This window comes from Eumetopias jubatus, unplaced genomic scaffold, assembly GCF_037043125.1.
Source record: "Eumetopias jubatus isolate StellerSeaLion01/CBP00866 unplaced genomic scaffold, mEumJub1_p1.0 scaffold_3, whole genome shotgun sequence".
Taxonomy (NCBI): domain Eukaryota; kingdom Metazoa; phylum Chordata; class Mammalia; order Carnivora; family Otariidae; genus Eumetopias; species Eumetopias jubatus.
This window is the reverse complement of record NW_028274809.1, coordinates 7,508,149-7,525,330: the sequence shown is the minus strand read 5'-3', so window position 1 is coordinate 7,525,330 and position 17,182 is coordinate 7,508,149. Positions and strand designations below refer to the sequence as shown.

At 50.1% G+C, this 17,182-nt stretch overlaps 1 protein-coding gene across 1 annotated transcript in view; it reads left to right on the top strand.

Moving 5' to 3' along the window:
* Positions 1-7,062: 7,062 nt before the first annotated feature.
* Positions 7,063-17,182, top strand: part of DGKD (diacylglycerol kinase delta) — a 119,155-nt gene continuing 109,035 nt past the window's right edge. Inside the window, exon 1 of the mRNA XM_028105039.1 lies at positions 7,063-7,221. Coding sequence (XP_027960840.1) covers positions 7,066-7,221 — 156 coding nt within the window. The 5' untranslated portion in view covers positions 7,063-7,065. The remainder of the gene's footprint in view (positions 7,222-17,182) is intronic.

The following is a 17,182-nucleotide window of genomic DNA, read 5'->3' as shown; positions in this document are numbered from 1 at the left end:
CCACTGGGAAATGGGGTAGTTCACAGCACGATGAGCCACGCTCCAGAGTTAGCCCTTTAGTTATACTAAATGCCCAAGTGTGAGTCTTCTTCACAGAAATAAAGTTTGTTCTGCTGCGATCTGATTTGCTCTGATTGGGGCTGGCTTGTTGAGGGGGCTGCGTGATGTCACTGACACAGAAGCTGCCGCCCGCGGGGTCCTGTGTCTCAGGTGGGGGAGGGCACACCTAGAAAGGGAGCCAGACCGGCTCAGTGCTGGCTCATGGAGGTGGGACGATGTCCCAGGTTTGCTGTGCTCACCGGTGGAGCCGGGTGTGCCCAGGGCTTTCTCCAGGGGTCCTGGGGTAAACTGCTTCCCTGGAAACATATGGGGGCCAGGGGGAGGCAGTGTTTCTAATGACCTGACCACTCCTAGCTCCACGACCCCCCAGGAGCCTCCTGAGATAAACAGGGCAAAGGACAAATGTGGCCAAAACACTCTTCATCACTGATTTAACTTTCGGTCCAAGTCCCTGTTTGAGCTCTGGGTTGTTGGTTAAGTTTCTCCCGAAAGCAAGCAGTGAAATCAAATTTGGCTAGCTTAAGGGGAAACGGAGTGCACCGGGAGGACCTTGGAGGGGCTCAGAGAACGGAATTAAAGGAAGAATCTGAGTAGCCGTGGCTGAGGTGGGCAGGGATCAGAAGCTCCCGGGGCTGCCCAGGGGCTCAGGGGCCCGCCCTCTGGGCAGCCATCCTCCCGGAATGGTGGCCCCGCACCGGATGCCCTGTCTCCGGGTCTCTGTTTCCAGTGTGCAGGTCCTGAGCAGGAGAATCGGGCTGGCCCAGCTTTGGTCAGGTAGATCAATGCCCCGTGACCAGTGATGGCAGCACCTGGCCCCAGGAACGGTCTGTCCTGGGAGAAGGGGCTTCTCGGTTAGAATGTCTTCACTGAGGTTGGGTGTGTATGTGTGTGGGGGCGGGGAGGCTGCTCTGTGTCAGGGAGGAAGGTGGAGTTGAAGGGGCAATGGGATGACGGAGGTGGCACCAGGGCCCTGTCCTTCAGAGTCCCCTTCCTGGCCCGTGGTACTCACCAGTCTTGGGAGCTGGTCCCAAGGGCCACAGAGGCGCTTGGGGGGAAGTGTAGGCTCTGGACCATGCTTCAGGGGAGTAGGAACAAAGGGGTTTGCAGGGTTCTGCACAAGTCAAGCCCCTCACAGAAGGTAAGGTGAACGCGAGGGGACACGGGTGGGGGGTGTAGAACACTTGGGGTCAGGTCTCCGGGACCATGAGCGGTGGCAGGGGGCAGGACAGCGGCATGGGCTCCGTGCACATGAAGGCGCCCACCTCTGGGATTGTTCAGCAGGATTCCAGGCTGGCTTGTGCCCTGGGGACTGGGACTTAGGCTGGAGGCTCCACTTGGGAACCACAGACAGGATCCCACATACACAAAACAAGGTGTGGACTCGTGTGGGGTTTGAGGCTTTCTGATATTGACAGGGATGAGGATTCATTTCTGGAGAAGGACTGATGATCATAATAATACAGGCAGAAGACTGGGCCTTTGGCCCGCGGGTTTGCAGGGTCAGACACAATTTCTCCTTTGTGTTTTCTCCCATTCCAAGGGAACAGCACCACTCCAACCCACGCCCCCTCTCAGGATACTCAGGAAGGATCAGGGCGGCAGGCTCCTCTGGGGATCGGCAGCCCTTCCTCTGTTTCTGCCCAGGCCAAAGGGCAGCTTTGGTTGGCTCCCGCTGGAGATCCTGGGCAAGCGGGGCGCCCGGGAGTCCGGCCCGGTAGTGCCTGGTGAGAGGACCAGCCCATTGGTTCCTGCATTGCTTGACCCCAGGACATCCTAAGTCAGGGTGGATGTTAATGGGCCTGACCTTTGGAACTGTGTGGGTTAGAGCTGGAGAAAAAAGAGCTGGAAGGTCAATCCGGCACACCAGAGGTCCGAACAGTCCTTGCCCTCCAGGTTATTTTGGGACCAAAATGCCCAACTCACAGACTTCCAGGTGCTGGCTAGAATATAGCCTGCAGCTGGTCACCCTGGGGAGGGTGTTGGGGTGGGAGCAGGAAGCGAGCCTCCGAATGGGATGTGGAACCTTGCTTGGGCTGGGCCTTCGCTCGCTTGGGTGTCTACTGGCGTGTTGTCAGGAGGCTGGATGTTCGTGTGCAGGTCGGATGTGTGGCCCAGGGGTTCCCGGGTAGGTGCACTGGAAGAAACAGGGCACAAAGGAATTGAGAGTGCTACATGCAGAGAGGGGTGGCTGGGAACCTAGGACAAAGTTCTGCAACCAGCAACCGGAGGGCTGGAGAGGAGGAATCCCTCCAACTTACCAAGCACCTGCCTTGTGCTAAAGGCACTTTACCTCTTACATCTCATCACGAGAGCCACGCTTGTAAGTGGGGCCTGTCACAGCCATCTGTTAGACGGGGAAAGTACAGTTCGGAGACCTTGTGCACCTTACCCAAGGTCACAGAGCTGGTGAGAGTCAGAGTCGAGACCTGAACTCTGGTTTTCCTGAGTCTGTATCATCAGCCCTTTGCTCGCCTTCTGATGCTGAGGCTTTGGGGGCTCGGAGGGGGAGGTTAGCACTTCTGACTCAGCAATGGCTGCCCTTAAGTTCTTTTTTCAAATCGAAATGTTATGGAGATAATTGTAGATGCACATGCAGTTGTAAGAAACAATACAAAGAGATCCTGTATTTTCCCCAAGGTAACATCTTGCAAAATAAATGCATGCTATCACAAAGGACATGGACCCTGGTATGGTCCACCCATCTGCTTCCGATTTCCCCAGTTTTACTTGTATTCGTGTGTGTGTGTGTGTGTGTGTATTTAGTGAGCTACAATTTTATCACGTGTGTCGCTCGTTAACTTCCTTTTAGAGAGTCTGTTTTCCTCTCCCTGTAACACTTCCCATTGCTCCCCTCCCCTTTTGAGGAGGCCACTGCCTTCATGGTGTACCTCCCTAATCCTTGGGGGGATACGGTAGGTGCAGACCCCAGTTGGCATGTTTGGAAATGTCATGGGGGTGGTTTTTTGGTTGTCACAATGCCTGGGGCCAGGGAAATGATATGTCACACGCAGTGAAGAAATGTCTGGCTCCAGATGTCGATCATAACCCGGGTTCGGGGTAAAATAAGATTATTCCCATATTTTGAAGCACATCATGCATTCTAATGGGAAGTGGTTTCTTTTCTTTTTTTTTCTTTTTTCTTTTGACAGGAGGTGCATGCACTTTTGCGTTGACAAGTCGAGAAGGATTAGGTTGGATGTGAAGTGTGTTATTACTGCCACCTTGATATGCCCTTAAGGTGGGGTAAACTCAGGGAGGCGCACATTGTTGGAGATGATTCACAGCATGACTCATTCCATAAAGAGGCACCGGAGGGAATGTGCTCTTCCAGGCAAGCCACTTCGGGGGAGATCTCCAAGGGAACAGTGCTCGGCAGTCACACGAGCACAGAAAGGCTTCTCCGCTCATCAGAGGAAATATGCCAGAGTTGGATTTCTCTGATTTAGGAACATAATACGATTCTTAATGAGCCTAATGCTCTTTTAAAAAATACGCTTTTTATTTTCAAGTAGTTTGAGATTTACAGAAGAGTTAGTTGCCCGGTTAGGACCGTGAACTCCTCCACACCCAGTTTCCCTTGCTACGAGCGTCTCACATTAGGATGGCACACCTACCACGCTTAAGGAATCCATAGTGACACGTTATTATTAAACTAAAGCCCATTCTTTTTTCAGACTTCCTTAGTTTTTACCGAATGTCCTTTTTATGTTCCAGGATTCCACATGACATTTAGTTGTCCCGTCTCCCTAGGCTCCCCTTAGCTGGGACAACTTACAGGACTTTTTCACGATTGCAATATATTCCTATCCAGCCACATCGGCTGCCTCTCAACTCAGGTTCATGTCTCTGGCTTTTTGCCTCTCAAATGATGGATTCTAGAGCCCAGACGTCCCCTGAATTCCTGTCGGGTGTACGCGACAGCTCACCCAAGCACCTCTAACTGTTTGTTCAAAACCAAGTTCATTCTCATCTCCTCTAGGTCGCATTGTGGTCACTGGGGCGGCATCCCTCTTGAAAGCTGTGTCCCCGGGGGGCATCCCGATTTGTCCAGCTCCTTCACCTCCTGACTAGGAGCAGCTGCTCCCATTTCTTCCCACCTCTGTTGAGTCTCCTGCCTGTCACCGCTTCTCACCGCTTCTCTCTACCGCCAGGACCACTGCCATGGTTCTACCACCCATCAAGCATTGCCTGGATTGGTGAATTGCTTTCTAATGCCCTGTTTCTAGTCTTTTTTCCTCTGGATCATTCTCTGTCCAGATACATTGGTTCCTCTGCTTTAAACACCCTTCAGTGGCCTCTGTGCCTGAGGATGCAGTCCTTGCTCCTGAGAACAGCACAAGGGGTGCTCTGGGTCGAGCTGCAGCTGTGCACCCTCCCGGCTCCTCCTCCCTCCCCTCCCTCCCTCGCCCTTGGCTCAGCAGCAAACTTGCCTGGGAGTCTCTTGCCTTGTTGTGTTTTCCTGGAAAATTCCCTCCATCCCCTCACCCTTCTCCTCAAATCTGCAAACCCTGCTGGGGGTCATCCCTCCTCTGGAGAGCCCCCCTCTCCGACACCCTTGACAGAATTAACTCTTAGTTCCCCTCTGTTTTGTACTTACGTATCACACTATTTGTAATTAATTGATACAAAACCAACATTAGTCAGCTCTGGCTGTCATTACAAAGGACCACAGACCGGGGGGCTTCAACAGAAATTTTTCTCACAGATCCGGAGGCCAGAAGTCTGAAATCAGTTTGGCAGAGTCAGTTTCTTCTGAGGTCTCTCTCCTTGACTTGTAGGTGGAATCTCTGTGTCTCTTCACTTGGTCTTCCCACTGAGCCTGTCTGTGTCCACATTTCTACTTCTTATAAGGACATCAGTCATACCGGATTACAGCCCATCCTAATGGCCTTATCTAACTTGATTACTTTTTTTTTTTAAAGATTTTATTTATTTGACAGAGAGACACACAGCGAGAGAGGGAACACAAACAGAGGGAGTGGGAGAGGGAGAAGCAGGCCTCCCGCGCGGAGCAGGGAGCCGGATGCCGGGCTTGATCCCAGGATCCCGGGATCATGACCCGAGCAGAAGGCAGATGCCTAACGACTGAGCCACCCAGGCGCCCCATAACTCGATTACTTCTTTAAAGGTCCCATCGCCAAACACAGTCGCGTTCTGATGTTAGGAATAACATCTGAAGGTTAGTTAGGACTTTAACATGTGAATGTTGGGGCGGGTGGGAGCCCAGTTCAGCCCATTAACAGGCCCTTCTCTCCTCTTGCTTCCTACAAGCTCCTTCAGGCCCAGCTTCCTGGGAAGGCTAGCCTAGAAGCATCAAGAACTTTGGAGTCACACGGTCCAGGTCCAAACCCTGTCTCTTTTCCACTCCTTGGGAGAGGTATCATTCTGAACCTCAGGTTGCAGTCTTCATCTCCAGAGCGGGCCCATCGGCCTTGCTCTGTGGGGCTTGTGTGAGGATTAGAATCACTGGTCAGGTGTCTGGTGTGTGTGTCCCGTGGTCAGCACACTGAGAGCCAGCATCACTATCTTCGAGCATTGCGGAACTTACTGTGATGAGGGAAATGTTCTATATTTGTGCTGTCCCGTGTGGTAGCTGCTAAGCCACACATGTCTGTTGTGTATCTGAAATGTGGCTAGTGTGACTGAGGAACATTTAATTTTAATTAATTGAAATTGAAACTGAAGTAGCCACATGTGGCTAGTGGCTATAGCTCTGGGCAATGCACCAGGGGCTCCGGGCCTGTCCCAGAGTGTTCCTGCATTAGGCCCTGATATGCCCTGTCCTGGCGGTGAGTCCATTTCCCTGGCCATGTCCCCATGCTAGATGGGTTCACTTGTTTTGCCTTTGGAAAGTGTCACCCCAAGTAGTGGGGGCCAGAGCATGCTGACCGGCAGGCAGGCCAGGGGACACCCAGTCTCTAGCAGGAGCCCTCTGAAAGGGCAAGGGGACAGTCATGTAGCCCCCTAAGGATTTGCCCCTCTCGCCTGTATGGCAGCAAAAACAAGTGCACTCTCTTGTACCCTCCAGTGAAGGGCTCACCTACCCGGCTATCACCCGGCAGTCCCGGCCAGCCCGCTGGGCCTCACCCCAGTCACCTGTGCCTCCTGCCTCCACCTACAGATCCCTCCGCTCCTCAGTCCACTTCTCTATCTCTGGGGCCCCTCCCAATGACCCAGGGCAGCCATCTGCCCTGATTACTTCAAAGCCTGGATCACAGGCCCCAGCTTTGTGACTCAGCCCCGCCCGGGGTTAAAATCCCTCAAGGGCTTCCTGTTACACTCAAGACCAACCCCTTTATCGGGTTTACAAAGCCCTATCTGACCTGCCTGCCCCCAAGCTCATCTCTTCTTGTTATTTTCTTCCCTTTAGGCTACGACTTCCGTTTTTTCCTGGACAGTTGTTCTTTCTTGCCCCCGGGACTTCGCCCAGTCTGGTCCTTCGTCCTGGAACACAATTCCCCAGTCAGGGATAACTCCTACTAGCCCTTTTCTTCTCTCAAGCATCATTTCTCCAGGAACCCTTCCCAGATGGAATCGTGTATCCCTTGTTCTGACATCCCAGAGGCCAGTCCTTTCTTTTTTCTTTCATGCATTCATGGATCCATCCACTCCCAACTGTTTACTAAATGACAGACGCTGGCGACACAATGCAGGGCAAGACAGGACGGTCCCGCGCCTCCTGGAGATCACTTATGTTCTTGAACGGGAAGACTGCAGATTTAAAAAAAAGTGAACACGGAGACAAAAAAACACACACAAATTGTGTCCTAGACAGAAAACAGACGCTAAGACCAGGGGCCAGGGGACATGGGGGTGGCGGTTAGAGGCAGAGGGGCCCGAGATTGCCTCCATCTGCGGCTGCGCGCGCGGCCGGCAGGGGGCGCGGCGAAGCGGCGTGGGGGCCCGCCCAGGCCCCGGGCCCGCCCCCGCCCCAAGAGGCCCCGCCCTCCAGACCCCGCCCCCGGCCCCGCCCCCCGCCCGCTGTGCGCGCGCTGGCCCGGCAGCATGGCGGCGGCGGCGGGCGCCCCTCCGCCGGGTCCGCCGCAGCCGCCTCCGCCGCCGCCGCCTGAGGAGTCGTCGGACAGCGAGCCCGAGGCGGAGCCCGGCTCCCCGCAGAAGCTCATCCGCAAGGTGTCCACGTCGGGCCAGATCCGCCAGAAGGTGAGCCCGCGGCGGCGGCCCGGGCGCGCGCCCCTCACGCCGCGGCAGCCCCGTGAGGCCCGCGGCCCGGCCCGAGAGCCGCCCAGGCCCGACCCAGCCCGGCCCGCGGTCCCGCCGGGCGCCGCCGTCCGGGCGGAGTGCGCCCCACGGGGTAACGGGCCGGGCGCCCCGCCCCGCGCCGGGGCTGAGCGCGTCCTCCCGGCGGGGTGGCGGCGGGGACCCCGGGCCCGGGGCGCAGGTGGGCGCCGCGCGGGGCCGAGCGGGTGGGGCGGGGCGCCGGGGCCAGGGGCGCCCGCCGCCGGTGGGCCGCGAGGAAGCCCCGCGCTGCGAGGACCGGGAGGAAACTGAGGCCTAGAGGCGGGGGGCGAGCGCACCAGAAATGGGGGCTGCTGGCTGTGTCCCGCAAGCGCACGCTCCCCGAGCCCCGGCTTCTGCACGTTTCTGAGGACCCGACCAGGTCATTTCCCGCTGGGTGCTCTGCAGACTCACCTGTGGTCCCCTGGGAAATCCAGCTGGACCCGGGTGTGGGGGCGCTTCCTTGACTCGCGTGTGTTTTCGTGCCCTTAAGGGAAGGGATGCGCGTTCTGTGACCGGCTCTCCCTCCCTCTGGAGAAAGCCGGGAGAGGGGGCTTTCCCTGGCTGCGCACCCGCTGGGCACCCAACTCTCGGCGGAGAACTCCAGACGCTAAATATTCGCAGCAGAAAGACGCATTTCCTTTCTGCGGGAGGAAAGTTGCGCCCTTTGTTTTCCCGTTGCGGTTCCCCTTGAAAACTGCTTATGGTTTTGGCTACAGGTGAGCCCTCTCTGTTAGAACACGGCTGCCTCGGGCAGGTGGCTGGACAGGTGGCTGAGGGCATGCTGGGTCTGTGGGCAGCCCCGGCAGATCCAGCTGGCACAGACTCTCATCCTGCTGCAGTGCGCTTTTCCTCTGGGGCCAGTTAGGTTCAGCTGGTACTTTCACCGTGGGAGCCATTTCTTGCTTTACCTTCTGTCAGCCTTTGATACTTTGGTGGGGGTAGTCTTTGGTCTGAACGTGTTAAAAACAAGTTTATTGTGAAGTGTTCCAGTTATCCAGCAAATAGGTATTGAACACCTCCTTTGTTGCAGGCATAACAGTAATAGTAATAACTGTAATGAGAGCAATTCTTCAGCGCTTACCAGGCAATGTGCCAGGCACTTTTCTTGGGTTAAACGTCACAGCAGTCTACATGGGCTGTAACTCGTTTAGTACTAGCGAGAACCCATTGAGTTGGGTGTTAGCTATCATCCCCATCTTACGGGATTGGAAATCGAGGTAGAGAGGTGAAGTGACTTGCCCAGGGTGTCACAGGTAGTAAAGGTGGATTGGGATCTGAACCATGGTCAGGATCCCAAGACGTACAGTAGTAGGAGTCTGGCTCCTAGTCAGTGGGAGATGGACACCTGTGCATGTGACAGTATGACCTAGTAAGTGCTGTGAAAGCTCAGGGGACAGAGAATCCAGCTACCCTGGCAGGCAGGGAGGGGAGATCCTCTTTAAAACAGATCTTGAGGGAAAGGGGAAGGAAGCGCTTTCCACATACTTGATGCATATTGAGACATACTGTATCTAGAGGTTTAGGCATACCTGGGAATGATCTGAAGGTGAGTGGGTCAGGTTGAGAGGAGTTAGGAAGAGCCTGGTAAGGTAGATTGGGCTGGATTTTAAAGGGTGAGCTGTGGAGTTGGGTTTTTGGCCTTGGGCAGGAGGGAGCCGCTGACAGTTATTCAGTGCATGGGAGTGACCAGTCAGATGTGCTTTTAGGAAGATCTCCAAGTAGCCCTAAATGATACTGTTAAGAGTTGCTCTCCCCTGTTGTTTGGTCCTGGAGCATGGTATGTGCCCAGTGTGGGGCAGATCATGTGATTTACAAGTGTGATTAAGATTAGATCTCTCAGAGATTCCAGTGTTTGTCCAGAATTCTGTTCTTTAGGAGGCGTTCCCCCCTTCCCCCCCCAAAAAACCCCAAACACAATAGCTGCTGTACCCACCAGCTGTTCTGGCTGAGGAGGAGTGATGGGTAGAGTGTTAAAAATACACCCTGAGGATCTAAGTTGCTGAGTACAGTCACATCTGCTGTACAAATAGCTTGAGGCAGATTTGTCTTTCGTGTTGTTAGAGATTGCCTGAGTGTGGGAAGTGTGAGGTTTTCTGTGTGCAGCAGCTCCCCCCATTTTTTAAAGCAGATAAGCCATTCAGAAAATTGCTCTGGTATATGTGGAGCCTAAGAGAAATATCCAAAATGGTACAGGGTATCATTCTGGGTCTAAACGGGAAAGCTGACATCACTTGAAGTATTTAAAACAGATGGAATTTGGGGCCCCTGGGTGGCTCAGTCAGTTAAGTGTCTGGCTTTAGCTTAGGTCCTGATCCCAGGGTCCTGGGATGGAGTGAGTCTCTGAGTCGGGCTCCCTGCTCAGTGGGGAGTCTGCTTCTCCTTCTCCCTCTGCCCCTCGCCCCGCTTGTGCTGGTACATGCTCTCTCTCCTTCTCTCTCTCTCTCTCTCAAATTTAAAAAAAGAAATCTTTAAAACAGAGGGAATTTAATGTAGGGGAGTGGTCACACAGGTGATGAAGAACTGAGGCTGCAGACAGTGGCTAGTGAAGCAACCCTGAGATGAGGCAACAAAGAGGAACTCACTGTCACCCCTGAGCTGGAGGACAGAGGGAGGAGGAGGCATTTGGGACCCCAGGAGCAGCTCCCGCCTGCCAAGAGGCTGCCCTGGGCTGTCTGGTGGGCCCTGGTGCCTTCAGAGGGTGCAGCTGCTCCTGGAGTCTCACCTCCATCCCCCTCTTGCTTGGGAAACCCAGCCTGTTAGGGATCAGCACCTTTGCAGTTCGGAGTAGAGCAGAAGATCAAGGAATGGAACTGAGGACGAGGTTTTGAAATACCAGTCCAGTGCAAGCTAAGAGCTGTCTTAAATGGAAAAAGAAATGTGCAGGCACATCCCCGGGGATCTTGTTAAAATGCAGATTCGGGTCGAGTAGGTCCAGGGTGGGGCCTGAGCGTCTACATTTTAATCAGCTCTCAGGAGATGCTGCTGCCGCTGCTGCTGGCCCATGGACCAGACTTTGAAAAACAAGTCCGTATGCCATACGTGTCAAGAGAAGCCTTCCCAAACCCCAAAGAAATCTTTAGTTTATGAGGTTCTCTTAAAACTTTTCCCCAAGTCTTTAGCATTACGAAAACTTGATGAGTGGAGATTTGACATGGTCGTTTAGTAGTTTAGAATTTCACACGTCTGATATTTTCCAGAGTTCCGACTGTGTCCAGCAAACACATTACTTCATTTGTATTTCCTAACCATAGCGCACAATAACAACTCTGTAGGACCTCATAGTTAAGAGTGGAAAAAGAAGATGGGGCTAATACACTGGTAGATTAATTCACTAGCACATTATAAAGTATTTTGAAATTTGAATAAAGAACAGTGTGATTCTGTGAAGCATTATCAGTTAAGATAGAGTGTAATCTAATTTCAAAGTTTTTTGTTTTTGTTTTTAAGATTTTATTTATTTGCAGAGAGAGACACAGCAAGAACGGGAACACAAGCAGGGGGAGTGGGAGAGGGAGAAGCAGGCTTCCTGCCTAGCAGGGAGCTCGATGCGGGGCTCGATCCCAGGACCCTGGGACCATGACCTGAGCCACCCAGACGCCCCTAATCTATTTCAAAGTTTTAAAAAAGTTTACACTTTTGGCTTTGTGCACAAAAGTGCTCATATTCCTGATTTCAAATTTAAACAAAGCATTTTTCCCATTGTGAAATGAAGACTAGCAGATATTAGGCAAAATGTTTAAGTTGTAAAAGACTTAAAAAAATAGCTTTATAAAGTTATAATTCACATACCATGCAGTTAACTCCTTTAAAGTGTGTAGTTCAGTGGTTTTTAGTATATGCATAGTTGTGCAACCGTCACCGCAGTCAATTTTAGAATGTTTTCATCACCCCCAAAAGAAAGCCCATAACCATTAGCATCCGTTCCTCATTCCTTCTCAACTCTCTCAGCCTTAGACAACTGCTAATGTACTTTCTGTCTTGAGGATTTGCCGATTGTGGACATTTCACATACATAGCATCATGCAGTATGTGCCTTTTGTGTCTGGCTTCTTTCACTTAGCGTTAAGTGTTCAAAGTTCATCCATGTTGGAGTGTGAGCATTTGGTTATTTCTACTTTTGGCTGTTCTGGATGAGGCTGCTGTGGACATTCATGTACATGTTTCTGTGTGGACAAATGTATCATTTGTCTTGGGTTGTCTACCTGGGAGTAGGTTTGCTGGGTCACATGGTAACTCTGTGCTTAACCTTTGAGAAACTGCCAGACTGTTTTCCAGAGTGGCTGCACCATTTTCCATTCCCCCCAGCAGTATGTGAGGGTCCCAGTTTCTCCACGCCCTCAGTTATTAAGTCTTTTTTTTTTTTTTAAAGATTTTATTTATTTATTTATTTGAGAGAGAGAGAGAAAGCACATGAGAGGGGGAAGGGTCAGAGGGAGAAGCGACTCCAATGCGGGACTCGATCCCGGGACTCCAGGATCATGACCTGAGCCGAAGGCAGTCGCTTAACCAACTGAGCCACCCAGGCGCCCGGTTATTACGTCTTGATGATAGCCATTCTAGAGGGTGTGTAGTCGTATGAAAGGTTTTTAAAGCTCACGTGTGTATTTAAAAGCCTAAACTCTGGTGTTAAACGAAGTTGATTCACACCCTTCTCTCCCACTTACAAGACATGAGATATCGCAGACAGGTTCCTAGATCTCTCTTAAGACTTGGTTTCCTGATCTGAAACAGGGAAAATGCCAGTTCCAGGGTTGGTGGTAGCGACAATAAATGAGCCTTGAGCCTCAGTTTCCATATCTGCAAAATAGAAAGGATAATAGGAGTTGTCAGATCCCTAAAATAGAAATGATGATGTTAAGTCATAGAAGTAAATGGGACAATCTACGTACATTTAGCATAGGGCCTGGCATGCCGTCAGCCTTCAGTAAATGGTTCCTTTTATGATTATTTCTGTCTTTTTAATCATTCTCTCTGAACCCCTCCTCCCCCATCTCAAGCTGGCTGATTCGTCATTTCTAGCAGCCAGGAGAGCAGTTAAAAATGAATGTGGCAAACAAATAGCAATGAAAATCTTTTTAAAAAGTTAATTTATTGAATACGAGTGGGAATACCATGGGCTAGTCATTATTTTTCTTATTTCACAGATTCATTTTAACTCAGCAAATATTAAGTGTACTAGGCACTTGGGGTACCTTACTGAACAACGACCGTAAACACCCCTGGAGCTAAGACAAGACAGACATTAGTAAGGTGATCGCACAGTTAGTGTGGCATTGTGACAGGGATGAGCGTTAAGCAGGTGTTAGCCAGAGTGCTTTGAGAAGATGTAATAGGTGAATTTGACCTGCTGCTGGGAGAGGGGCGGTAGGAGGAGATGAGTAGGGTAACGTGACTTCTGCTTCTGGTAATGGTGGGCCGAGTAACTGCCCAGCCTTCCCCCAAGCACCATCTGCTAATAGGAGGCAGCTGATAAGGTAATGCAGTATTACAGGGCTGGAACTGGGAGGATGAAGGTCTGTGGAAATGAGCTGGCATCTGGGGCTGGCTGCTTTTTACCTTGGGGTCAGGAATAGTTGGAATAGTGTCCCCCTAAAATTCATGTTCACTTGGAACATGAGTGATAAGGTTGTCTTTTATTATTCATAACGAGCCCCTTTTGGCTGCGCCTGAGTTTATGCTGATGGGGTGACTCGGGATGGGGCTCCTAGATAGCGTCAGGATGGGAGCTGGTCACCAGAAAGACCAAACAAGTGATGAGAGGTGTAAACTTTCAGCCTTACCCCCAACTTCCCAGGAGCAGAGGGGCTTTGGAGATTGAGTTATAAAAAGTCTTTAACAAGGAGATGCAAGGAGTTTCTGGGTTGGTGAACGCATTAATGTGTGTGTGGGGGAGATTGGCATGCCCAGAGGGGGCATGGAAGCTCTGCTCCTCCCCACTCCCATACCTTGCCCTGTGTATCTCTTCATTTGATGTCTCTCTCTGGGTGTTAGGAAGGATGTGGAGCAAGGGAAAGCTCATCTACTGTTGGCGGGAATATTAAGTTGGTAACACCACATTAGAAGACATTTTGGCAGTGTCTGTTAAAGTTGAAAAAATGTATACCCTATGTTTCGGCAATTCTGCTTCTAGGTGTATGTATCTAATAGCTTATGTGAGCTAACATAAGAGTACAAGAGTATTACTAGTGTGTTTTTTGTAATAGCTCAAAAGTGGAAAGAACCCAAACATCAGTCAGCAGTATAACGGATAAGTAAATCATGGTATGTTCTTTCAAGAGAATATTACGCATCAATGAAAATGAACTGCTGCTACCTGCTGATTTAAGGATTAATCACAGCATTAATGTAGTCTGGCCAAAAAAACCAGACATGAAATAATGTTGTGTATGATTCCATTTATATCCAGGACGGAATGGATAGGACATTAAGGTGTTTGGTCTTGCCTGCTTGTGTCTTTAAGCTTGCACGCGAAGAAATGATTACCAGAGAAGTCTGGATAATGGGAAAATATGGGTAGTGATTGGGTGGCCCATGAGAGAGGAAGCTTCCGGAGTGCTGGCAGTGTTCTGTTTCTTGACCTAGCTGGGGGGTTCTGAATTAGTGATAATTATGCATTTTTGTTCTCTGGACTTAATGTGTGCTATTTTATAATGAAAAAGATTTTTCTTAAAGGATTAATAAAAGAATGAGGAGGTTGTAGTTGGTCAAAGAGGTATACAAAGCCTCTGTGGCCAGAGGGTACTTGGGGAAGTCAAAGGGCTGAAAGAAAGCCGGTGTGGATAGAGTTGGCAAGACTTAAGGCGACCTTGTTAGGGACATGAGGCTGGGGAGCTGGGTAAGAGGCTGTGTTACGGGGCTCTGTAGGAGTGGGGTGCTGTTGCTTTAAGATTTTATTTTATTTTATTTTTTTTTAGTAATCTGTACACCCAACATGGGTCTCGAACTCCAAGATCAAGAGTCGCATGCTCTACCAACTGAGCCAGCCAGCTGTCCCCGCTTTAAGGTTCTAGGAAGGAGTGAGACATAATCTGATCTGTGTTGAAAAGGATCGCTCTGGCTCTGTTGTAGCCACCTGGGTGGGTGCTGGTAACCTGGGCCAAGGTTGTGGTGGTGGTGATAGAGTTCGATGGATTTGGCATGGTGAGAACTTAGTGATGGTTTGGTGTGGGTGTTGGGGAAGAGGAAGCTTGTGGTTCTGTTGACTGGATAACGGAGCTCTTCTCTGAGGGAAGGAGCTCTACGTGGAGGACCAGCCCTGGGATTTGCTCTCATTGGGCCCTGCTGCAGTGGTACCCTGGATCCTCTTATTCTCAACTACCCAATTTCACAGATGAGGGGTATAGACTCAGAGCCGTTAGGTGGCTTGCCAGTGTGCCGGGAAGCCACCCGAGCATCGTAGATTCCAGATTGCACCTCTTCCTACTGGGTCCTACCCATCCCCTTGACAGTCATGTGGCAACAGTGGGAGTGGTTCCTGGAGCGTGAGAGAGGGAGCATGGTGGGAGGGAGGGCCTGCTCAGCTCAGCCACTGGCTTTAGGGTGTGGGCAGAGCAGGGGGGAGGACCAGTCAGAGAAGGAAGTGGGAGAAGCTGGGGAGGAAGAGGAGGAAGGGGAGGGGAGGGGAAGAAAGTAAGTTCTTGATGTCAGCACCCAGAGGTCCACCTGCACTATCATTACTGTTACTTTTGTATATCCTTCTAGACTGTTTTTCTGGGTATGTTAACAGAATTGGAATGAAAGTGTGTAAGTTTTCACTTTAATGTTATGAGCATTTCTCTATATTATTAAAATCTCTTTATTCTTATCCCTTGTAATGGTTGTACCATATATTCTGTGAAGAATATCTTTGCAAGCTCTTTTTCAATTTTTAATTATGAAAAATTTAAAAAAGAATAATAGTACAGGGCGCCTGGGTGGCTCAGATGGTTACGCGTCTGCCTTCGGCTCAGGTCATGATCCCAGAGTCCTGGGATCGAGTCCCGCGTCGGGCTCCCTGCTCAGTGGGGAGCCTGCTTCTCCCTCTGCTGCTCTCTCTCTCTGTCTCTCATGAATAAATAAATAAAATCTTTAAAAAAAAAAGAATAGTACAGTGTATGCCTAATATACTTACTACCAAGAATCAATAATTGTTCACGTATCACCACAAATGCCTTATCTATATGTATTGAATATAAATAATCTGCCAAACCTTTTGAAAGTAATTTGTAGGCATCACAACAGTTTGCCCCTAGATAGCTCAGCATGCATCTTCTAAAAATGGCATTTTCAAATATGCCATTATTCTACCTAAACTCCTAAAAATAGGGACTCCTAAAAATAACAGTGTTTTCTTATGTACCGTTATTACACCTAAAAATTAATTTTAATTTTCTAGTATCTAATGAACACATGATTTTTAGATTCCCCCAGTTGAACCAAAAATGTCTCTTATAGCCTCCCTTGGTGGACCACATACCAATCAAAATTCATGCATTATATTTTGTTATTGTACTTCTTCAGTCTCTCAGCTCCCCACAGGCACCTTCTCCTTCCCTTCCCACCGATGACATTGACTTTTTGAAGAGACAAGGGCAGTGGTCTTGTAAAATCCGTGTCTGGATTTGTCCCTTGTGGTTTCTTTGATCCTTTCATTTGCTGTAAACTGGAAGCGAGAGGTTTGAAGACTCGATTACATTCAGGTTGATGTTTTGGGCAAATCTACTCGATCTGGGATGTTCAGTGTCCTGTCAGGCTGTCCCCTCTGCTGTTTCATCATTTGCTTTATGTGGAGATGCTAGATCTTTCCATTGGAAATGTGGATTTCCCTCTTTGTCAGGAGGTGACCTGTGAGGTGCTTCCTGGGCACCATGCAGATATCCTTATCTTTAACGGTTTTCAGCATTCATACGTAGGACTTGCCTGATTCATTTACATTATGAGTTTACAAAATGGAGATTCCGCCCTTTCTGTCATCTCTTCCACGTTTGTCTGTTGGTATTCCTCTGTAAGTTTTTCCCGCTTCAACTGGGGTAGGGCTACAGTTTCTCCTAAAAAAGGCAGGGTAATTGCTGGATCCTTTCTGTTTAATTACCAATTTTCAAAGTAAGGATTGGTTAGAAGAGTCCTCTCCAGTGGAGGCAAACCTTCCCTTTCTGCTCTCCCTCTCTGTCACTGTTGATTCACTATTTTTATTCAGTGTTTTACAATCAGTCGCGGTCATTCCTTTTGATGCTCAAATGGTCCACTTTTTCCTAGGGCAGCCCCTTCAAGCTGGCTCTTTGGCCTGTGAGCATTTGTTTGCGGTGTCACACGATCTGTCGTTTCATCTTTGGGCTGGAGCCCAGAGTTGGGGTCATGGGGCACGGTGACCTGGGGCTGAGGTGGCTGGCCCTGGCCGGCAAGCGGTGCTGCCCTCCTCCCCGCTGTGCCCGGGGCGGGCAGTGCCCAGTGAGTTCAGCACATCAACCTGGCAGGGCTTTGCTTTCCTTTTTGGGGTTTGTACCTCTCAGTTGTGCATCTCCATTTATTTTGTGTTCCTTTTCTGTGGTTCTTATTATTTGTAGGTTAATCTGTCCCTTCACTGCTCTGTCCATGAGCTTTTCTCCACTGTATCCTGCAGCTTTCTGTGAGGTCTCACTTTTGTCTTGTACACAACCAATGACATTTTCTGCGGTGTATGTTTTTCCCTTTAGCCCCTTATATGTGGATTTTAATTCTGCTGGGGTGTGATTGTTTTTGCTTCCTTTTCTAATCATGTCCTGTATCACAGCTTGTTGTACTTTAATTTCATCCTGTTCTCATTTTGGTGCTCCCTGTCCTTGAAAAAACTTTAATTTTTTTTTAATAGAGTCAGTGTCTTCCTGTAATCTTACAACAAGAAGCACGTATTTGCTAAAATGGTCTT